Genomic DNA, 23,316 nt, shown 5'->3' on the forward strand with positions numbered 1-23,316 from the left:
ATCGGAGTGCTCAGTGAAAGTGCATGAAAATCAATTTAAAAAAAAAATGGGGCTTTCTAAAGTGACTGATACAATTCCATTGCAGTGCTGCCCTGTAGTTTAGAGTTAAGCCTTGTGTATTGAGTTCGGAAGATTGGAATGTGGCCAGATATGCGAGTATTTTGATCATTCAATTCCCGCCCTCAGGAAACTACTGATAGTAGGTGACGTGTTTAAACGTGTGCTCTCTCTCTCTCTCTCTCTCTCTCTCTCTCTCTCTCTCTCTCTCTCTCTCTCTCTCTCTCTCTCTCTCTCTCTCTCTCTCGCAAATCATTGGTTGACCTGCATTCACAATTTCCTTTTGGGATACAGTATTGATGGAAGAGCAAACAAAAATAACTACCATAAACACTTTTGGTTAGATCTCTTGTGCAACTGTACACAGTGCTTAATGTTTAAGTAGCTGGCTACCATTCATATAAACAATGCACCTCTTCTCTTTTAAGCAGACCAAGAAACTATCAGAGTTGGTGATACACCCCCGCTGGAAAACCTCTTTCTTGCTGTGAGATCTGATAACTGTCCTGATGGCATTATTTAAAATGTGTGGGCATCAAACCATTACGTTACAAGAAGCTATCTGGTGTTTTAACTTTAGGCCGACAATTAAAAAAAACAAGGTAACAAGAAGGTAACAAGAACCTATCTGGTACAGGCCTCCCTTTAAAATCCTAACGTAACAAGAACCTATCTGGTACAGGCCTCCCTTTAAATTGTGTCGCCGTTGACAGGTCTGGAATCCTCAAAAACCACCATTAAATTAACCTCAACTTCCTGAATGCACATGTTTCCGCTCGGGATTGTCAGCCAAAGCCCTATGGAGCAGAAGCTTTATAGTCTGCAGGATATCTTTTAACTGTATAGCTGCCTTTTTTTTATTTTTTTTTACTCCTAATGGTTTTTCAAAATCAATTTCCAAGTGAAGGAAATTGATTGTTAGCAAGAAATGTATCATGACTGAGGCAGACACACACACACACACACACACACACACACACACACACACACACACACACACACACACACACACACACACACACACACACACAAACAAACAATTATTACCAGATAATTGTACTTTAATGTATTGTTATTATGTGTTATCGATTCGTAGAAGGCTTCGGTTTTTGCCTACGCCTTCTCTGGTCAAAACAAATGCAAAGATGTGTAGTAGGCCTATTGGTAGATCCAGACAGAGACCGAGAGTACTATATATATGCATTTACAACCTAGAGAAACACTTAAGCTACATTGTTAGTGAGCCAAATAAAAGATCCAGAAAGAATTGACTCGATTAGACTGAGGGAAGTTAATTAAAACTATGTGTCTTTTTCTACATCAAAATGCTATGCCTATATATATGATCAAATATCCTTCATAGGGAATAAAAAAGGACAAGAGGTGGTAACCAACTACCTCATGGAACAAGCTTGGAGAAAACACAAAGTGAAAGCATGCAATCAAGAGAGGGTAAGAGATGACAGCAGAAGGAGAGGGTGGAGGAGTGAATCAGGAAACGGCTGATGCATGGAAGCAAGGATGGAATGCCGTCGTTGATCAGAGTTGGTCAAGCCTGAGCACAATTGATACGGTCACCTGGCTGGCTAGCTAAATCTCAGCAAGAGATCTACGGTACACTATGATTTATCCCAAATCCACAATGCACTCACTAGGGTACTATCCACACACACTCCACAGACCCTCCACAGCATCCACTATACGCTCTAAGAAACATCCTAGCGGTGCCGGCTCGTCATGCCAGGTTATTACTTGAACCCTAGTGTCTACGGACTACATGTAGACATAGTGGAAACATTAAGACAATGAACTTCAAACTTTCCTCACCATCCATCCATTTTCTGACCTTTTTATCAAATGTGCTTTAAAGAATCGCTTCAGTAGTGCTAGTATAAGTGTGCTTGGCAGTATAAGGAAATTGGGTAATACATTACAATTTGGGCAAGTAGCGCTAAAGACATTATGAACCGACTCAGCAAGATGAGTAAATTTTTTGCATAAAGCAAAATTAAATTAAATAGAAGCACACTTCAAAATGCAAATATACACACTCACATCCACACCAACTATAGGTTTGTAGCCTATTAATATGAAGCCTATATATCTGTGGAAAGTTGTAGTTTGTTGTCTCAAGTTCATCTGAATATAAAGAATTCCTTTTAAATTATTATTTTGTAATAAAAATAGTCAATGTCTTGAAGCAATTTTTGCATTACTGCCCCTAAAAGTACATTTCTGTATTTGAACGAATGCAAATGTTAACAAGCACTGTACATTTCATTATTATAGCACTTTGAATGAAATGCGTAAAAATATTGATGCTTGGTTCATGTTGACATTTGAATTGAGCTACCCATCTGGCTTACAAAGTTAACGTCATTGTCTAGTCAACTTGTCAGCTCATAAGCAGGGACAGTATATACACAATGAACTGTGGTTTTTCTTTTGGTTCATGTTATTGAATGTATACCTACGCTAATGAAGGGCAATTCATAATTTAAGAGTGACCTACAGTGAATGGACACAACAAGTACTGATTGACTGAGTAGGTGTAATTCATTACAGTGCAGGTAAAACCAAGGATGCTGGGGACGTCGCCAAACCCAGAACCTTTCATCTGGGAGTTGACCACCATGCAACCATAGGTGGAGGCACCAATCATAGCCTTTGAATTTTTTAATTCCCTACTAGATCAATTGATAAATACCGTAAACCTATTGTCTAATCTTACAAGAAAAGTAACACTGTAACACTGAGAGAGAGAGAGAGAGAGAGAGAGAGAGAGAGAGAGAGAGAGAGAGAGAGAGAGAGAGAGAGAGAGAGAGAGAGAGAGAGAGAGAGAGAGAGAGAGAGAGAGAGAGAGAGAGAGAGAGAGAGAGAGAGAGAGAGAGAGTCTTCGTAATGGGTCACAGAAATTACAGTTTATAAAATATACATATTCGGTATACATATTAACACTGGTTAGGATGTCCTAAAATGTCCTATCTGTTGCAATAAGCTAATTTACCATGAACTCAATGAAATGATCGTCAGTTTACGAATATGCCATTCTGTATTTGCCCTACAGACAACCAGGAAAATACAGGCACAAGTTAACCCTGTGGTGTGTGTGCCACGCTGAAGCCACTGGGCAGACTGGGGCAGTCTGCTGCTCGATGAGAGTAAACAAACCCAGTAGCCTAGACAAGATTCCAAACCATGAACATGTATTATTACGTTTTAGTACTTCGTTGTAAACGTTGATATCCCAGACGTGACGTACGAAGAAGTAGCGGACGTTGTTGTTCGCAGGTATTATTATGTTTACGATCAATAGAACCCACTAGCTGCTGAAACTTTTGTTAGCAATGTCAACCAAGGCCTCGCACAAAAGTGGAACCTTCAACTTTGCTTTACTTTGAAGATACTTACAGAACACATAAGGCATAAGCCCCGCTGACACTTTCGCTATCCCGCACCAGGAAACTTCCATCTCTGCCCGCCCGGGCCAGCAGCTCCTCGGCTGCCGCGCGACTCAAGTCCCGGTGATACCACATCGGCGGCGCGAGCCCCAACGGCAACACCCCACCACCGGCCATGGCCACAGCCCTTCAACCCGGCTCGACTCTGTCGCTTCCAGAGTAACCCAAACCTCCAGAGTGCCAGAATCCCTCGAAACCAGGGAGAAAAGTTTTCCCTATGAAGATAGAACGGAAACCGCGACGGTGCTTAAAGTTATAGTTCGATACTGTCGCGCTCTTCCTGGGGTTCAATTCCTGAAAAGGCTCGCAGCCTCTCGCGCTTCCTAGTCGCAAGGAAAGTAGCGTATGAATAATCCACGCTGGAAAGGGATAGCCGGAGAGTGGGGAGAGGGAGAGAGGGAGGGCGGTTTGGTCTATCCAAGGAGGGACGAGAACATGCTTCGACTGCTTCCTCCCCGGTCTGTTGGCTGACAGAAGGTAGAGTTGCCAACCCATACCATACCTCCCTGACACAGACAAGCAATCTGCCCCGGAGTCACTCTATAAAATGCAATGGGTGCAAAAATACAGTTTAAAGGTTGTATTGGCGCAACCTATGCTGAACTTTCAGTTTAGTGGGGATCTTAAATTGTTTTAGTACTAATCGACAACCAAATTACAGTAAAGTTCTACGTACAGTATTATGCTTGACTAGGCCTACAATAATAAATAGTAGGTATGCCTACTATGGTAATTTGGTTTATGTAAATTATTTGGTGACACAGATATTGACTTAATATTGCACATTTTCTACCTTTAATGTTTATACCACTTGAAAGTTTCTAAGAAGTGAAATACGTTTTACATTCTACTTCAGAGTAAATTAGATATCTATTGTATACATCCTTTTATATTCCTAAATTCTAACCATATAATTTCATGCGCGCGTGTGTATGCATGACCTCATAGAAGCTGGTTATTTATAGCCAGAGGGACTGTAGTCATCCCCTTGCTATTTCTGGCTATGGAATCACGCTGTGTGTATCATGGATATTGAAGCATAATAAAATGAATGAAACACCACATGTTAACCTGACGTGTTTCAACATATTGTCCATGTGCTATATGTTGCCCTAAATTCTTTTTGTGCAACTTGTAAATAAGTTAATTGTTTTTTCTTTCAAATCATATTTGTGACAAGGTCCCAAATGAACCCAATGAAAACAAAATCAGGACCTTTTCAGAGTAATTTCTGATGCAACTTACAAAGAATAAACATTGACACACACGTCATTACTTCAACACAGGCCTACAGCTTCAGACTAAAACACCCATCTCTTCCTCCGCCGTCTGTTTCTTATTCCTCTAACTGTCTCTCTCTCTTGTACTTTATGGCTGTTGCATCCCATGCCACACACACACAAGCAAACATGACACACACATACACGCACGCACGCACGCACGCACGCACACACACACACACACACACACACACACACACACACACACACACACACACACACACACACACACACACACACACACACACACACACACACACACACACACACACACACACACACACACAGAACCCCATAATTACGGAGCAGTGGAGCCATCTAAGCGGCGGTTGTCCCAGAGTGGCCCGCCGTGGGATGCTGTGATCTGTGATCAACTCAGGCCCAATATAGAAATAAACTGCCATTTCATTCTTGACCCGACAGCAGCACTTATATATTTTAATTCCTTCGATAGCTACATATTTCAAAAAGTGGTTCCTAGGCTGTTCCCTGGTCAGAACTTGCTGGAGAGCTTCCCCAACCCAGAAGCCCATGTGTTGCCCTTTCCTCACTGACGTAATGGAAAACATTTATTTTTTTTGCTTTTTTCGTTTATTGATATCTTCAGTGAGACACCTGACGAGGTATGAATCTTCTTCAAAATTGAGCTGCACCAGAACAGCAGCAAAATTATTCCACCAGAAATACTCCCTTCTTATTGGTAGTATACACATAATCGTTCAAAATGTAAATTAACAACCTATAAATTAAATTAACAGTTAAATAATCAGAGGGTATTCATTTTTATGTATTTATTATTATGGTTGTTTGAACAAGGATGGAAGAGCAATTACTTTGTAAGCATATTTGAGTAGTTTGTGTGTAGGACAAAGTAGCAGCAGGCAATAACAAGTTACATATTAAGTTTGTCTTTAATCACTATAGACCTTTTAGATTTGATATCTAACTATAAAATATGGAAAGTCATGGTACCCATTTCACATGAGTCCTTGAATTGCTTTAATTGTATCCCATGTTAGGATCACACCTACATGACACTGGAAGCACGATATAGAAAATAACATTTCTGTAATTTACAGTCCCGCACATCAGCAGACACAAATATTTGTTGTACCATTGGAGAGACAAACAAAGAGACAGAGACCATGTTGAGGCATGTAGCATGACAACTCTCTTTGTCTAATGTATTCAAAACAACCCATTCAGTGAAGTGACAGACAGCAGAAGAAATGTCACAAGGAACAAGTTGTGATGTGTGCCGCAGCCCTTGTTCAAGTAGTGTTCAGCCACTTTTTTGTTTGGGTTGGTCCCAGTGAACCACAGTTGCATGCATTTGCCAGACTCCTTGGTGAGTTCAGTGTAGAGGTATGACTTGGACCAGATCTGCTCACACATGGACTTAGCTGTGGGGTAAACTTCTGTCCACTTTTTGCAGTGTGCGTTCTGTGGGCACTGGTTGATTCCTGTGGGTGGAGGTGAAGCGTTAAACCAGGAGAGGAGAAGGAGAAACGGCCTGTGACAGAACTGCAATGGAGGGAAAGGTCAACCAGCATATAAGCAGTACTTTTGAGTCTGATACTTGGTAAACAAACCTCCTCAATGTGTTGTTGGATAAAGTAAGATGCAGTATTGAGTGCACATTAGTTGAGGCAATAAAAGTAGACATGGCCTGAAACAAATCATGATATTCCATCTGCTATTTTGACTCCACTGCAAATACAGCAAGCAATCACCTTCTTTTAATTAGGTCAATATGCAACCAAATAATTAAAAGTTATATTATAGCACATCATGCTAGACATCACTAAGTAGTGATGCATAGAGGGACTAAAATAACTTTCAATATCACTGAGTAGTACTCAGTGATATTGGTTTGAAGACATAAAAAGCACACATTATCCAACTCATGGCATTGCCTGTTCTCCGATATATAGTAACCCCTCTGTGTGTGTGTGTGTGTGTGTGTGTGTGTGTGTGTGTGTGTGTGTGTGTGTGTGTCAGACAGACAGACAGAATTGATCATTCTGACCAGATTTCCAGTCCCATCCACGGTGCCAGTCGGTCTTGCAGGTAAGGTCATCCTTACAGTCGTCCCACCAGGTGTGGCAGTCTTCCTTACACAAGGGCACATCAAGGATGCGCTCCTTACGCCAGGACTGATCCACCTACAACAGCCACAAGCAAGTGATTTATTGTAATGAACCCTCGCCCATCCTAAGGGCTTCCCCGTGGTCGAATCAGGTCAACATTTGATTCTCTCTGCCCATGTCAACATCAACGTGGTGAACTGTACAGTGAAGACAAGCATTCTGAGCATTTTGCATTGATCAAGAAATATGAAAAACATACATTTGAGTGTTTGTATGTGTAAATGTAACCCCAAACAGCCTAAACAAAAAGGAATGGTTGAATTTGTGAAGTCAAGAACACATGTTCAATGACATTGTGTTCATTGAACACAAATTAAATTCAGCCTAGGGCGGTGGACTATTGATGGGGGCACTAAGTGAATCCTTGCTGGCTGGGTTACAGTCATCTATTCTCTATGTACAGTGACTATAATGTATTTATATGACCTCTAGCCTGGATATTTATTCTAGATCTAGTCTATTTAAATGTTTATTCTCAAGGCGGTGTATGTAATTTATATGTACAATTAAATCTAGATATGTCGAAAATCAAAATGGCATTTTTGTGAAGAAAATGTTTGGTTGCATGAGCCAACTAGTTTTTCCAAAATTTTCCATGAGAAGCTAACATGCTAATGTTATTGCGAGCTTATTATTAAACAACGTTCCTTTCCAAGTCCCTGGTCCACTTAGAAGCGGAGTTGTGATCGTTTGAATAATATTGTCATATTTGCATATATTTACCTCTATATAACTCAGTCACTTTTAACTTTAAAAAGATCTCATTAGAAATAAAAGAAATCCATGCATACATACATCATGTTCATGCACACGGAGAAGGAGCATGTGTCCCAAATAGTGTGTCATTGAGGTTAATATAGTTTATGAGAAACAAAAATCTTCCAAAACTAACCTTAGTGGTTGTTGAGGCAAACACTTACAGCATGTCAAGTAAGGCCCATATACAAAGTATCCGAATTGGTGATGGCTGATATTTTAAGTTCTAGCGTCCCCGGTGGCCAAGGTGGTCACCTTAAAGGTGGACCTATTAAAGGTGGTCACACACTTAGAGACATGGTTATTTCCGGTTACCGTATGTTTCGTTCGCGTTCATGTTCGGAGTGGTTGATTTTGTTTTGCCGTCACCCTCCATAATAAATAATAATATTAGGAAAATGAATAATAAATAATATCAGGAAAATGAATAAGAAAGCGTTACTTGGACGCGCACTGCACTTGAATGCTAGAGTAGCGAAGTCACGCCTCTTCCGGTACAGCCCATGGGACCTATGAGATCGAAAAATATGAATGGGTTTCAATGGAGAGAAAGTAATTATTTTCTGGTCCCAGTCTTTATATCCCTCGGATTACACATATGTTGCTTGTGGATTTAAATGATAATTTTTCATGCAAAGAAAACTAAACATTTTCGTGAATAAGTTTGATAATGTTAGTTTTTTTCCAAGGGTGAGGATAAGAGCATCGAAAGAGGTGAAAAACATTATAAGTTATAATGTGGAGAGTTTCCGTTATGCCGATGGGGAGATTGTCGGTCTTGTCCACGCCAGTCGCAGGGAGCGTGACGGCACATACGAGACATTTAGGCCCCGTCCACACGAAGCCGAAACGGGCGAAACCGTTCCGGTTTCGATCTATCCGGTTTCGGAGTATCTCCGTAAAGACGGAGTCAAGCAAAACCGGGTAGATCTGTAGAAACACTGTAGTACACATGCCGGGCCCATAAGGGGCGCTGCTTCTGCTACAGAAATCCAGAAGAAAATTAAATAAGAAGAAGAGGCGAGCATGCGCATAAAGGCTGCCCCCCGAACCACTAACAATACAAACAAACAGTCAGTCAACAGTCTAGATAAATAATGCTTAGCAACCCAACAAGGGACATGATCTGCTGCAGAACGATAACAAGCCTGTAGTCCGCCATCATCTTTGTTTTTGTGAGTTCAGAGACGCCGGCTAGAGGGCCGAGGGGTGGGGCGATGACGTCATTGTTTACGGTATCAGTCGGTTTCAGGCGTCCACACGAATCCAAAACGAAACCGGGTAGATTTGAAACCACCTCCGAGGGTGGTTTCAGAAGTTTACGGTTTCGGTCAGCGGATTCACCGGCTTCGTGTGGACGGAAGGCCGAACCGTACAAGACCTTTGCGGTTTCGCCACGAAATCGGCTTTGTGTGGACGGGGCCTTACGCCTCGTTTCCACATACGTATGCAGTGTTTCCCCTAGAATTTTTTTTAGGCCCGGTGGTAAGAGCTGATAGTGTGATTTGTTATACATTTTTCACGGGATGCCAGAGTATTTGTTGGTTATTTCCATATAAAACACTTGCTTAGCCATCACAACGTTGGTTAAGTTATGGACATATAAAGAACGAGGCTAGTGTTTTGCGGGGGCGGTAAAAATGTCCATGGTAACGGCGGGCTGAACCAATCAGACGTCGCATTTACGCGATCGGTTCGTGGTATAGTTCTTCTGCCGGAGAATAAATGTACTCTCGTTTGGCACCGTGTTTAGGAAGAACCTTGAAATACCTTTTTGTCCTTCATCCCTTTTAATTTTTTTTGGTGGTGCCATGCTAATGATGATATAACTTAATGCTGCCGCATTTTTTTTTTCCATTTTTTTTTTTTTTGGCCGGTTGTTGGCCTGGCGGGGGCACTCATTGGCCTGGCGGCCCGCCAGGCCTGAACAATGGTAGGGGAAACACTGGTATGTTTTTCGTATCTGTGCTTCCGTAAATTTACGGAAGGAGTCGCTAGTGTTTTACGTACGGACATGAATTTATTCACGGACAAAAGATGGGGGAGCGTATGATAATGGCAGTTTTTAGGAGACCGGTACTTCGGAACATGAGGATCGACATATACAGAGATAAAAACAAAACCAACCAGGCTTGGAAAGACATCGGTGAGGATTTTGGCCTGCCAGGTACTTACATGTTTTGTGAAAAACATATAAACTGTCATACTGTATCTCCATAAAACGACGGCGAAAGTTACATTTTTTGAACGTATATTACGCCTCGTTTCCACATACGTACATTCTCGTATGCGATCCAACCGTCTCCGACCGAAAGTCCATTCATTCCTATGTGATTCTCCGTAATGTCAGTTTTTCTTCCGAGACTCCTCCCCTCCGTAAAATTTCTGTCCGGTATGTCCGTAATATACGCTCAAAAAATGTAACTTTCGCCGTTGTTTTACGGAGATACCGTATGAAAGTTTTTATGTTTTTCTCAAAACATGTAAGTACCTGGCAGGCCAAACTCAAACATTTAAATAGACCGGTACTTTCACATAGCAATGAATGGACTTTCGGTCGGAGACGGTTGGATCGCATACGAGAATGTACGTATGTGGAAACGAGGCGTTACGCCTCGTTTCCACATACGTATGTTTTTCGTGTCCGTGCTTCCGTAAATTTACGGAAGGAGTCGCTAGGGTTTTACGTACGGGCATGAATTTATTTACGGACAAAAGATGTTAGGAGAAATCAGCGGATTGCTTACTCCGGGTAGGAAATGAGTGCCCAAATTAAGGAGTTCAAGTACCTCGGGGTCTTGTACGCGAGTGAGGGTACTATGGAGCGTGAGATTGGCCGGAGAATCGGAGCAGCGGGGGCGGTATTGCGTTCGCTTTACCGCACCGTTGTGACGAAAAGAGGGCTGAGCCGCAAGGCAAAGCTCTCGATCTACCGGTCGATCTTCGTTCCTATCCTCACCTATGGTCATGAGGGCTGGGTGATGACCGAAAGGACGAGATCAGGGGTACAAGCGGCCGAGATGAGTTCTCTCAGAAGGGTGGCTGGCGTCTCCCTAACTCGGATTAGAGCCGCTGCTCCTTTACTTATGCCGCTTTTCCACCGCACATGTAGCTCGGCTCGACTCGACTCGACACGGTAGCAGCACGGGTCGGGGTTTTCCACCGCAAATAGTACCTCCTGGACGTGGGCGGGGTCGGCTGCGCGAAAGGGCCGTGACGTATTTTTGTACGTGACGCAAACAACACCTACGCAACCCACACATGAACAGAACCCACATAACAATGGAGGACATCGATAACATTATTAGCTGGCATGTTGAAGAAGTGGAATATGTTGGCTGCGGCGCTGCTATGGCTGTTACCAGCATGGTTGCCATGTCGCTCTCGTGACTTCGTCACACTCTCTGGCCAATCAGTGGCCGGCCGTCTGCCGACGTCACCTTTTAGCATCGGCTCAGCCGCTTGGAACCTAGAGCGAGGCGGTACTAGAAAAAGCAGCCACTTCAGGTACCAGATACCATGTTTTCGCGGTGGAAACGCAAAGAATGCGAGCTGAGTCGAGTCGTGTCGAGCTGGTACCATGCAGTGGAAAAGCGGCATTAGAAAGGAGTCAGCTGAGGTGGTTCGGGTATCTGGTAAGGATGCCCACTGGGCGCCTTCCTTGGGAGGTGTTTCAGGCACGTCCAGTGGGGAGGAGACCTCGGGGAAGACCCAGGACTAGGTGGAGAGATTATATCTCAACACTGGCCTGGGAACGCCTCGGGATCCCCCCGTCAGAGTTGGTCAATGTGGCCCGGGAAAGGGAAGTCTGGGGCCCCCTGCATGAGCTGCTCCCCCCGCGACCCGACCCCGGATAAGCGGATAGGAGACCGGTACTTTGGAACATGAGGATCGACATATACAGAGATAAAAACAAAACCAACAGGCTTGGAAAGAGATCGCTGAGGAGTTTGGCCTGCAAGGTACTTAGCCTACAGGTTTTGTGAAAAACATAAAAACTTTCATACAGTATCTCCGTAAAACGACGACGAAAGTTAAATTTTTTGAACGTATATTACGGACATACCGGACAGAAATTTTACGGAGGGGAGGAGTCTCGGAGGAAAAACGGACATTACGGAGAATCACATAGGAATGAATGGACTTTCGGTCGGAGACGGTTGGATCGCATACGAGAATGTACGTATGTGGAAACGAGGCGTTAGTCTTTCTCATGTGTTTTCTCTAAAGCCTTTAACTGAATAATTGCACAATAAACGGTCGAACTCTTGACATGAAAAATTATTTTTTAAATCCACAAACAACATGTGTAATCCGTGGCATATAAAGACTGGGACCAGAAGATAATTACTTTCTCTCCATTGAAACCCATACATATTTTTCGATCTCATAGGTCCCATGGGCTCTACCGGAAGGGGCGCGACTTCGCCACACTATTGGTTTGGTGTTGATCCGGGAGATAAAAAATTAGGCGGAAAAATAAAAAATAGAATATATATATAGACATGATAAAATAGAGCTGCTTGTTTTACAGCCACGTTAATAAGAAAACACGTAAGGATCATACACAAAAGTTATATGAAAAGCCTTTTTCCTGTTTGTTGTACCGCAGGACCATTCATTTGCTGCCATCTAGTGCTGCAAACAAGATATACAAAAATTGCACAAACCCACCATTTCTAGACTTACCGGCTGTATCCATGGTCCCAGATGCGGTGAGCACTCGTAGAAGCAGGTGTCCTGGACGAAGTGTTTCTTGCATTTGGCTGACATGATGCCACAGTGGTTCCAGTTAAAGTTGTAAAGGTAGGAGTTATCATCATGAGCCTCTGCGCTGGTGTTTGCTGTGCAACATGCGTTGTCTTTCCAAGGAGAACACTGAAGGGGATGGAATGGGAAGCTGGATAATCTAATTTAATGTGATTCAGCACAACAAAATTAGGATAGCATAACACAGCATAACAGAGTGTAGCGTAGCATAACGCAATGAAATCCAACACAGTTAAAACAATTAAAATAGCTATAGGCCTACTATAGGCAAATTCATATTATTTCAATTTTCTTCATTTGGGGAGTGTACATTTTCTGGAATAATATCTAGTTTTCGATGTTACCTGCAGGTAAAGTTGTCCCTCTATTCCAGGCTGAGTTTTGTGGTGTTTGGCATCCATGCACATGTTCAGTTTGTCCAGTGAAAGAGTGCCACCTATTAGAGCTAGCAACACAACCAAACGTCCCCACATGGCTTCAAGAGAGGGAGACGAGAAAATATTATATCACTGTTGTTATTAAATCCAAGGTGAGGATGAAGTGCTTTTTATAAAAAGTGAATCTCGACCTAATTTCCCACATGCAGAAAAACACAAAAATATCTTCAAGACAATGCTGTGTGTTCACACCACAACGTTTCTTTCCGCAAATTCATTCTCACAAATGGTTGAGATAGCCATCATTGCGACTCTCGACTTGTGGAAGTACTTAAGGGAGTGAATGCTGATAGGCTGTCACGACAAAGCATCAAGCGAAATTCGCTGAAAATATCAAATAGGCCTAGGCTATTTCATCGATTCGCGCCACAGGTTTTTCCGACGGAAATTCGCCTCTATTCGCGTCTTTGCGTGCCGCAGCTTAATTTTTTGAGGGCATAATTCTCAATCATGAACATAAATTGTGTTAGAAAGTGCAATTCATGTTTACTGGCTTCCGTTTTTTCTTTAAATCCTACACACGCACCCACCATAGAAACAAAACACAACCACGATATTTGGTTGAAAAAGCACATTAGCCTACTTGAATCATACTTTTAATAATATATAGCCTAGGCTTAGGCCTACTGCATCAGGAAGTTATTAAAAACGGTAAATCCTTCTTTATTTATATCTTTTAACCATTATTTCAACATTTATTCTTTGCTGTTTTACCATCTGAACAAGATTATACGATTTTTGGAGAAGCTGGCTTAACTTGTTTTTGGCCATAATGCTGAAATATACACACATGGCAAATTCTGTGAGTCATCAACCATTTTCTCACACATTGTAGAACAATGAAGAAGAAAGAAAATAAGGAAATAAATATTCATAAGGAAGAAAATAAAGGATTCACTTTACCTTCAAGAAAAGGCTGGCTTTCTATTGACCGAAAAATATTGTTTAACTGAAATACTTCTATTTCTAACCTAGATAATTTTGTCTGATGTATCTATGTGATACAGTCGAAATGTGAATAATGGCAAAGATTGATTATATATCTGTCCAAATATAAGTCCAAAGTCTGTATGCCATGTGAGCTGGAATGAAGAGAGAGAGAGAGAGAGAGAGAGAGAGAGAGAGAGAGAGAGAGAGAGAGAGAGAGAGAGAGAGAGAGAGAGAGAGAGAGAGAGAGAGAGAGAGAGAGAGAGAGAGAGAGAGAGAGAGAGAGAGAGAGATTGGCGCACACACACACACACACACACACACACACACACACAGGAGAGACCTTGTGTGGGATGGAGTTTTTATTATGTTGTAGTTAAAGTGTATATCTTATCTCAAGGTCCTATCCCTCTTGTGTTTAGTCACTATAGCTTATGAGCACAGACACACGCACACATACAATCTCTCTCTCTCTCTCTCTCTCTCTCTCTCTCTCTCTCTCTCTCTCTCTCTCTCTCTCTCTCTCTCTCTCTCTCTCTCTCTCTCTCTCTCTCGCACGCACACGCACACGCACACACACACACACCTGCAATACGTTCATATGGTGTGTAATATGGCAACATGACCTAACAGGAATTTATAAATAAGGCTGTACTGATAAACACAAATACATGCAGTAATATCTTATGAGATTGAGGATACAATAATGTACAGTTCAACAATTACAAAAATACATTACTTTTTTATTCATGGTTGTCTTGGATGTGTTTTTCTTTTTCGGAAATTGCACCCTCATTCAAAGGTAGTCATGGGTTGTTGTGCAACCAATAAGCAGTTAATTGTTGCTGACAGAGGTCAAAGAGTATTTTCTTTAAAAGTTTTTTTTTTTACTGCGCAATTATCTTACAAATAGGTTTTAAATTGCACCTCTTGAGAGCTGTAAGCGTGTACATGTGTGCATGTACACACTGGCTTTGCTGCTGAATGTAGAAATAAGATGATATATCATGTTTTATCTTTACGGGACGGGGAGCGGAGAAAGTTTTCGTCTGTGTTTCGTCGCCGTCATTGTATCTTGTCATGTTTTATCAAGATATGTATCGTGTTATATCAATTCTAAATATTTGTGCTTTGTAAAGCTATGGAGAAAATGTGTAAGGAATTATTTGACGTCCTGTCTCTGTCTGATCATTCCCAATTTACGTTTTTATTTCTGAGTGATAACGATTGTGGAATGCTATCGCCTCGAGTTTACAACTTAGCACACACAGCAGATGAAAGCGGAACCAAAGTTAGAGCAGCTGCAGTACAAGGGGAGCTTTTTCAGATCAACGCTTGTTTCCGGAAGATTTCTGTTCAAATGCTGAATCCTTTGAGTACATACAGAGGTACCGATTGAAGCTGTTTTTTTAAGAAAAAAATATAATGCATATTCAAAGGCGCTTTACGTGTCTTAAAAGTCTGTCTTTGCAGTCAAACATTTACGAAGAGAAATGCCGTTAGAGATATCATTGATATGACGCGCCCCAGTGTATTTGAGACGCTATACAGTTGTCTGTAACGTTCTGTGAGTCCTGACAGGAGCTCGCTGGGCTAGAAGCATTCAGATGTTTATATTTGTTTTCCAATGTCTCTAAACATTACAATGACCTAATCGAAATGTGCTCAAAAGTATGGGATCGAGGCTTCATTAAAACTCGTCGGTGTCCCCTTGTTTGTCCCCTCAGTTGAACGACAGAGATGTCTACTCTCTTTCCGTCCCTCTTCCCTCGGATAACAGAGTCCCTGTGGTTTAACCTTGACCGTCCGTGTGTGGATGAGACTGAACTGCATCAACAGGAACAGCAGCACCAGACATGGGTACACACTATCAACATGTCTTTATGCTTTATTTGTTTAAACACAGTCCAACACATCATCTCCAAAACATACTCGTCTTCTGTCCATATGTACAATCATAGTATCCTATATTGTATAACACCACCAGTATCCACATTTGTATTGCTCGCTACAAATGCTCTAACTTGTTAAACCAATAATGTTGTAATGAATATTCCACTCTTTTCCTTAGCTACAGAGCATTGCCGAGAAGGATAATAACCTGATGCCCATTGGGAAACTCATTTTTGAGGTATTTATTCAGTCAGTTCCAACACTTTTAAAAAAGAGGATCTAAATTCGCCTGATTTGTTTCCACGGTGTTAATACTTCAGCATGCCACATTTGGCCCCCCACTAAAAATGTATTTGCAATGGTACTTCCTCATTAGTATATATCATTAGTATATAAAGTTCTGAAAATTTTGGACATGTGTAAAAGTATTATATCCTTTTGAATGAAATGCTTTTCCACATGTCCATGATTATTTGTGGGGTTTGTATATAAAGATGCCAGTATATTTAATATAAACCTACCTGCGTTGTTGTGCTTGTGTGCACACCCTATGTTTACAGCCAACCTTTGATGAAGAGGAGGAGGAAGACGACGAGGATGAGGAGGACAGTGAAGAAGATTCGGAAGATGAGGAAGACATGCAGGACATGGATGAGATGAATGACTACAATGAATCTCCAGATGATGGCGAGATAAATGAGGTCAGTTATAATGATTTATTCATCATGTCTTGAAAAAGGTTTTATGTAGATGGATAGTTTACGTTGCATTACATTTTTCACTTTCTTCCAAAGGGATTTAAGTGTATTGAACCTATGGATATAAGTGCATTCATCCATGAAGAATAGATAAGAAAACTGCTTCAAAGGCTACATTAAAGGTCCCATGGCATGCTACTTTATGGATGGTTTAATATAGATATTAGTGGGCCCCTAACACAGTATTTGAAGACGTTCCCGAAATTCAGCCGTGGTGCAGAATTATAGCCACTATGAGCCAGTTGCATATTAAAGAGATACTTCACCGTTGGGAATATGAAGGGTGTGTGTGTGTGTGTGTGTGTGTGTGTGTGTGTGTGTGTGTGTGTGTGTGTGTGTGTGTGTGTGTGTGTGTGTGTGTGTGTGTGTGTGTGTGTGTGTGTGTAAATAATTCAATGTATTATAAATGTGAAAAAAAAATTGAAATCGGTTCATCCTAGCCTGAAAAAAGGCAGAAAGAGTGTTTTCATGGTCTCTCTGGCTCAAAGTAAGAAAACCTCCAACTACCACAGTGCATTGCGCTCGCTGCCCCGCCCACCTGTCGGTCTCCCGTCCCCCTCATTCCTCCTCAGTATGCGAGCTCCCGCCCCCTCTCATTCCTTATTGGTGGAAAAATTTGCCACCAAAAGTGTGTTGTAGTCCTCGGCCCTTCCAGCGGGATAAGAGGTTTCTCCCGAAATGACGTCAAACGCGTCATTTGACGTCATTTCGGGAGAAAATTAGATGAGAAAAAATGGGCCAAGGGGAGACTGGTTTAGACTGATATGTATTTATATATTTATTTATATTACAATAGCGATTTTATAATGATAGAACGCCGGTTCTAAATGGGTGAAGTATCCCTTTAAGCTTTCCCCAAACGCACCGTTTCGGTGTCTGTAGCTTTAATGCAAATGAGGAGGAGAGAGGCGGGTCAAGGAGGAGAGTGGGGGCATTGCCCTGAGCAGATTACGGTGACGGTACCATGCGCTCTGTTTACAGTGGATGTATCGCAATGGCGAGGCGCACACAGCCTTTGGCCGTGTTCTGTAAATATTCTAGAACACGGCGGGAGTCCTGGATCTCTATATCTAAATAATATCATATTATACATAGGTGTCTTATCATATAATATATATTATCATGGCAAAAAGCTGTGTGCTCCTCCAGACGATATTATGAATCTCAAACGACCGCGTCGGGTTCTCAGACGTCACTGGTCCTTCCACATCAACTACTGCACTACTTTTCATGCCATGGGACCTTTAAAGATATCAAAAAAATCATGGACCAAGATGCAGCATGAACAGATGCATTGTCAATCTTCAGAATATGGGAAGGGTTTCTGCTGTTCTTACCCTAACAGTGGGAAGCTCATTCCACCACTGTGGAGCCAAGACCTCAATAAACATGATTTTGCTGGGTGGTAGCTTGGGCCCCCTCATAGTAAGGGAGTATCAAGCATCCAGAAATACTGGAAATGTCCTGTATTTACTAGGCCGGCAAATACGAGGGACTTGAATCAGATCCGAGCAGCCACCGGTAGTGTTATGGAAATAATTGACTAGTTGGTAAAGGGACGAGGACAGATGACCATTAACATGAAGAGCTTTTATTCCCAGCGCACCGTAAAAACTGGACATCAATGCTATTCACTCATCCCGCCCCAATGACCATGTTTGCTTATTGGTCATTTGTTCTTGGTTTCTGTCCGACACCTCTCTTTATGTAGTCTGCTTATTTACAAGTTAATTTGTCAACCCCTTATCTGGTATTGAGGGTTTGAACACATTCCCGCTCCTCTTGAGCTTGCCACTGTCTACTGTATACGCTACGGACAGCTTGATCACATTTAGCTCCAAGCTCCTGTTTTGCGTTGCCCTTTCTAATGCAGCCTTTGGCCATGCCGAGGTGTTATGGAAGCCCAGGTTGCTTCTATAGCGGCCTTTAGCTCGTCTGCATTGTTGGGTGTCGTGCCTCTCATTTGCCTGAATGTATTTCTGTGTCTGGTTCAAGGTGGACATGGAGGGGGCTGACCAGGACCAGGACCAGTGGATGATTTAATTCAGCAGACCTCAGCATCCACAGTGTCTGGAGCTAGGCTTCTTCTCTCTACCACTGAACGAATGAGAATACCAGCCTTTTTTTCACCTTGCAGAGACTATATATATATATATTTATATATATATATGGCATCAGGAATGATTGACTGCTGCCCTCCGTTCTTGCCTCAGATACTAAACTTATTGTTCTTTTTTACTGTGATAGCTCTGCCATAATGCTGTTTCTTGGGTCATTCAGTTAATGTGGTATTGTGCTAGCAAGGGCTTGGCTGGTTTGTGTGTAGACATGTACTGTAGTGAGATCAGTCCTGGTTGCATGATTATTCAGGAGCATTTTGTGTAAATGTGTTTGAAACAGATCTTTATTTATTTTGACTAATCTTTGAAAATAATTCACTTAAAGCAGATTTCACCTGGGATGTCGGGACGCTCATAGTTGCTATGATTTGTTTCTCTAGGTCTGTTAAATGGTAGACATGATGATTATAAGAAATGCAGGAAGTGACTCTGTTATATTGTTACTGCTTTTATTTGGGTCTTCAATCGCCATGTGCCACTGGCTTATCCAAAAGAGCTGAGCCTGCATTGATGATGCTCGTTAAAGTAGCACATCCGTTTTATTGGGGCTACCTAAAGTCTGGAATGGTTTTTAACAGGGCTTGCGTGTCGTGCCAAACGGTTTTTCATAGTTTATACTTGATTAGAACTTGCTCCTTTTACTCTAGTCCCGTAAATTGAAAGTTATTGTCAGACTTAGACACTGGATTTTCCTGTGGCCAGTGAATACTCCCAATAATTGTTATTTACTTGTAAACATGCATAGGAATGGAGATTCCTGAAAAAAGGGCATCTTAAATAATTGAGGCCTTTATTTGAGTCAATGTCCAGCAGGGGTGCATGGCCACAGTACATCCAAGATATCCTGTAGAACACAAATCTAAAAAGGATGCTTATCACATGTTTCTAAAAATAGGTACAAATCGCAGCCATGATCTTTTTTGATGACTGCCTTTTATATGAGTCGTCGTCTTTGCAATAAATATACATTTGTATAAAGACTCAAATTGGATTCTGCCTTCATTATTGTTAATTCAAACTAAATACTAATACCATGAGTTATAGCTACTATAATACACATGAAAAAAAAAGATGTTCTCTGAGTATTGTAAAAAAAAAAAAAAACATTTATTAGGCTGATAAGATGGCAGAAAGTACATTGTCTTGAACCAAATAAGGGGAGAGGGTGGTGTTGCCTAGCAAGCATAGAGCTGTATATTCTCAGGGGTTGGTCTGTCAATGACATGGTTTGCAGGTTCTACTTGGTTCCTTGGTAGACAAGCTCCGCCATGCCGTCGCGGATGCCCTTGCTGTACTCCAGCGTGGCCCGATGGACCCGCCACTCATAGAGCCCACACCGGCGGATGTAGCGGAGGAAGTTGGGAGCCCCAGGGAAGAGCACATTGTCGGCCAGGATCATGGACCCTTTCCCCAGCAGACCAGAGCCCTCCAACATCTGCAACAGATTGACAAACAAAAGAGTGGCAAGCGGGCTACGGGCTGAGGGAACACCCATATCTGTTTTGGTGTACTGTGGACTGACTTATCCATTTTCTGAACATTGTTTGTTACTCTTGTTTTGCTTTGGCTCTTGGAATTAATGTTGACACAAAGGTTTATAAATTAATACTCTTAACCCAATGCATTATTCAAACAGCCTTCTGTCTGGATGCTTTTTTCTCTTGTTTTTTTCTTTACCCTCCAATTATACACAACAAGAAATAAAATTGGTAGTATAGTGTAAACATTTTGTCCACAGCACAAACAACCTCCTTTCAACAACCTGACCTGCAGATCAGGTAGATAGCATTTCTTCCAGTGGTCCATGAAGACAAAGTCCAACTTTTCCAGGTCAAAATCCGCCCTCAGTCGAGGGATAACCTCGTCAGACGGACAGACGATTAACTCAACCTGAAATGTGTTGCAAAATAACACTTCAGGTCAAGTGTACTCATATTAAGCCTTTTCTAAACAATACAGTCTCAAAGGGCATTCTCTTACCAGCAGTGTAACTATCAGACAAAATAACCTTCAATAGTATAATATGTTGTCAATACTTAATTCAATTTCAAAGAAATCATCCAAATAAACAAAAGGCATCCCTTCTCTGAGACCCAATATCCATACACATCAAACCGGATGGCCTTAGTTGCTTAAATACAGTAAATATATCAGGCGGGCTTACTAGAGCTTCATCAAATCCAGCTAGGCGTATGACCTTCTCTGCAATGGCAGCGTTTTTCTGGTCCATTTCCACGCTGAAGAGCCTGGCTCCCAGGGGGAGGGCCCGTGCTATGCGCACCGTGCTATAGCCACAGTGAGCCCCCAACTCCAGCACCGTCAGGGGGCTGTGCTCCGACAGCAGGCGGTCCAAGATCTTCCCTACAAGTATGACCATGCAGACACACGCACGGACACACACACAAGCACGGACACACACACACACACACATACACACACACACACACACACACACACACACACACACACACACACACACACACACACACACACACACACACACACACACACACACACACACAGGGGAATCAGAATAAGAATGGAATTTCGGTAGCCAAAATTTTACACCTGCAATATCTGGGCTGCGTCATAATAACCATTCATATTTGAATGGTAGGCTACATCTCTAAGGGTCTTGAAGTTCAAATGAATCAATGATGTAAACTGCAGGGTTGTGCGCTCAGTCCGTTCCTCCGCACGCTGTACACAAATGACTGCACAATCCCTTCACATACTGCCACACACGGCAAACACTGGGATGAAACTGCGCTCTCTCTGCTCACAGTTAAAAATTCTGTTTTTGAATATCATAGCAGTGTTGCATACTTTACCCAGTGATGAGTGTAACATCTCAATGTCAGGAAAACTAAATCAATTGTAATCACCCCATCATCCCCGCCTTCATATCTTTACAATGGACAATAAACTGCCTTCTGGGCCCAGAGACGTGACCCCAGGTTCCAGAACATACCCACAGCCATAGGCGCCCTTTAAAGGGTGACTCGCTGAGGTACCAATAAATCTTACTCTAATGTGTTTTTAGCCTGACACTATTGTGTGATTCTGTGTTATACTTTATGTAGTGGACCGGTCCGGTATTGCTGTGTGATGATCTGTGTAAGGTGTATCGGTAGTTCTCTTTGTGATGTACAGTTGCTGTCTGTCGTTTTTTGTGATAATCTGTGTATTGTTGGTTTCTCTTTTTGATGCAATTTTTCTTTTATATTATTTCCACATAGAAACAATAAACTTATTAACTAACTTAACCAAAAGATTAAACATTGTAATTGATGTATGCGCAAGTATAGTGGGTTATCACAATGTTCTTGGTATGTTGGTGCAAATAGGGAAACACAAAATTTACTTTATCTATAATCCCCAAGAGGGAAATGCTGCTACCACAACAGTTTAGTGAGGGAAAAGAGAGAAGAAAAAAAAAAATATATAATATATATATATATATATACAAAGTGCAGAATCAATTTAAATAAGTATATGTGAAGGTGAGTGGTGGCCACCTTTCTTGGGCCCTATGTGGCTGATGAACTCTTTCTTGGTGCACCAGGAGTCGAAGCCATCCAGGATGCTCTCGGGGTCACCGGGGGTGGCATTGGTCAACACATACTGGAAGCACCTCTCCTCGCGGCTCAGGCCCGTCCTGCAGTCCCTCCACACCCTCAGCAGCACCGCGCGGTAGAACAGCACAAAGTAAAAGCGGTAGCGGATGAGCAGCGTCAACAGGAGCGGGAGGAAGGCCAGAGCAATGGCAGGGGACACCATCCTGAAGAGAGGGGGAGAAGCACAACATCCATGGAAACACAAAGGAGGGAAGGAAGACATTTTGTGTGATTAATCCTATCACTAATTTATAGCGCTGTTTTTGTGTTGAGACCGGAGTACAAAGGGGAAAGGATATTCATATATTGAATATATGTGAGGTTAAGTCGAGTTTCACCTATGAAACTATGAGCCTTATGAAGTTACTTCTGCAAGATTAGTATGATTACTGTGAGTACTGTTTTTCATTGATCATTCCAGCACTTTGTTTATGTTATTATTTAACGATTCAAAACTTTAAATTAGAGTCTTAAGAGTTGTCAGACAATAATATGAAATAACTGTAAATCTTTACATTGAAGAGACCATTGCTTCAAATGAATAATGTAGTTGACATTTGAAAAGCAACGGTGGTTTTCCTAGATCTTTCAACTGCCTCTGGTAACTATAAACTGTACTGGCATGTGTTACGAAAGCCCATCCAAACACCTCAAAAAGGGGGCAATCCTATAAGATTGGAAAGTTTTTTTTAAAATACAAACTCACCTTTTTCTTCTGGAGAACTCGGTGAATGAGCGGAGAGAGTAAACAACGTGCTTTGACTGGTAGAAGTCCGGCAAAAGAGGAGGATCTGTATGTGTGTAGAGTAGGTTCAGGGAGCTGGCCATCTGAATAATTTATCCACTGCGTGTGTGTTTCTTCTCCAGTTGATTATACCCTCAGGCCAATCGGAATGATAATACGGATCATCCTTTTGATACCCTTAGCCCTAACAGTGGATGCTTTAACCATGGCAGAGGTTAAACTAGCTCCCTCAATGACAACATTTTGTAGAACACAAAAATAGATACATGGAGGGGATAGACAGAATCGGGATGAGCGAAAGAAGTAGGAGAGAGGATACAGGACAAAGTTAAATAGACACTTGAT

General features: G+C 42.0%; 4 protein-coding genes across 6 annotated transcripts in view; 1 reads left to right on the forward strand and 3 right to left on the reverse strand.

Moving 5' to 3' along the window:
- inppl1a (inositol polyphosphate phosphatase-like 1a) overlaps positions 1-4,048 on the reverse strand; it is a 30,122-nt gene extending 26,074 nt beyond the window's left edge. The window contains exon 1 of one of the 2 annotated variants that reach the window (XM_030381156.1): positions 3,469-4,048. In XM_030381156.1, coding sequence (XP_030237016.1) covers positions 3,469-3,635 — 167 coding nt within the window. In that variant the 5' untranslated portion in view covers positions 3,636-4,048. The remainder of the gene's footprint in view (positions 1-3,468) is intronic. The other variant, XM_030381157.1, reaches the window with a different exon arrangement.
- Positions 4,049-5,574: 1,526 nt separating this feature from the next.
- On the reverse strand, positions 5,575-14,005 carry folr (folate receptor). The gene is made up of 5 exons (XM_030381783.1): positions 13,815-14,005; positions 12,819-12,949; positions 12,394-12,582; positions 6,828-6,963; positions 5,575-6,261 (listed from the first exon to the last, which is right to left on the reverse strand). The coding sequence occupies exons 2-5, from the start codon at positions 12,945-12,947 to the stop codon at positions 5,987-5,989; spliced, it is 729 nt and encodes a 242-aa protein (XP_030237643.1). The 5' UTR covers positions 12,948-12,949; positions 13,815-14,005; the 3' UTR covers positions 5,575-5,986.
- Positions 12,426-19,595, forward strand: anapc15 (anaphase promoting complex subunit 15). 2 transcript variants are annotated; one of them, XM_030381785.1, is made up of 5 exons: positions 12,426-12,510; positions 15,566-15,698; positions 15,910-15,969; positions 16,292-16,432; positions 18,485-19,595. In XM_030381785.1, exons 2-5 carry the CDS (start codon positions 15,579-15,581, stop codon positions 18,530-18,532), a joined length of 369 nt encoding a protein of 122 aa, XP_030237645.1. In that variant the 5' UTR covers positions 12,426-12,510; positions 15,566-15,578; the 3' UTR covers positions 18,533-19,595. The 2 variants fall into 2 exon arrangements, with proteins under 2 accessions (XP_030237645.1, XP_030237644.1); XM_030381784.1 differs by lacking the exon at positions 12,426-12,510 and adding an exon at positions 15,117-15,226.
- A 103-nt stretch (positions 19,596-19,698) lies between these two features.
- Positions 19,699-22,997, reverse strand: tomt (transmembrane O-methyltransferase). Its single transcript, XM_030381782.1, has 5 exons — positions 22,933-22,997; positions 22,128-22,390; positions 20,774-20,970; positions 20,377-20,499; positions 19,699-20,044 (listed from the first exon to the last, which is right to left on the reverse strand). Exons 2-5 carry the CDS (start codon positions 22,387-22,389, stop codon positions 19,847-19,849), a joined length of 780 nt encoding a protein of 259 aa, XP_030237642.1. The 5' UTR covers position 22,390; positions 22,933-22,997; the 3' UTR covers positions 19,699-19,846.
- Between the last annotated feature and the right edge of the window lie 319 nt (positions 22,998-23,316).

Source organism: Gadus morhua, chromosome 16, assembly GCF_902167405.1.
Source record: "Gadus morhua chromosome 16, gadMor3.0, whole genome shotgun sequence".
In the NCBI taxonomy this organism is placed as follows: Eukaryota; Metazoa; Chordata; class Actinopteri; order Gadiformes; family Gadidae; genus Gadus; species Gadus morhua.

Excerpts from the sequence above, each read along its gene's own strand:
- folr (XM_030381783.1), bottom strand. The coding sequence starts at position 12,947 with ATGTGGGGACGTTTGGTTGTGTTGCTAGCTCTAATAGGTGGCACTCTT. Across the intron at positions 6,964-12,393 it reads TGGGACCATGGATACAGCCG|GTGGATCAGTCCTGGCGTAA; the intron begins GTAAGTCTAGAA and ends TGGCTGTTGTAG. Across the intron at positions 6,262-6,827 it reads TGGATGGGACTGGAAATCTG|GAATCAACCAGTGCCCACAG; the intron begins GTCAGAATGATC and ends CTCCACCCACAG.
- anapc15 (XM_030381785.1), top strand. The coding sequence starts at position 15,579 with ATGTCTACTCTCTTTCCGTCCCTCTTCCCTCGGATAACAGAGTCCCTG. Across the intron at positions 15,699-15,909 it reads AACAGCAGCACCAGACATGG|CTACAGAGCATTGCCGAGAA; the intron begins GTACACACTATC and ends TCTTTTCCTTAG. Across the intron at positions 15,970-16,291 it reads TTGGGAAACTCATTTTTGAG|CCAACCTTTGATGAAGAGGA; the intron begins GTATTTATTCAG and ends CTATGTTTACAG.
- tomt (XM_030381782.1), bottom strand. The coding sequence starts at position 22,389 with ATGGTGTCCCCTGCCATTGCTCTGGCCTTCCTCCCGCTCCTGTTGACG. Across the intron at positions 20,971-22,127 it reads CCACATAGGGCCCAAGAAAG|GGAAGATCTTGGACCGCCTG; the intron begins GTGGCCACCACT and ends TCATACTTGTAG. Across the intron at positions 20,500-20,773 it reads CTGGATTTGATGAAGCTCTA|GTTGAGTTAATCGTCTGTCC; the intron begins GTAAGCCCGCCT and ends AACACATTTCAG.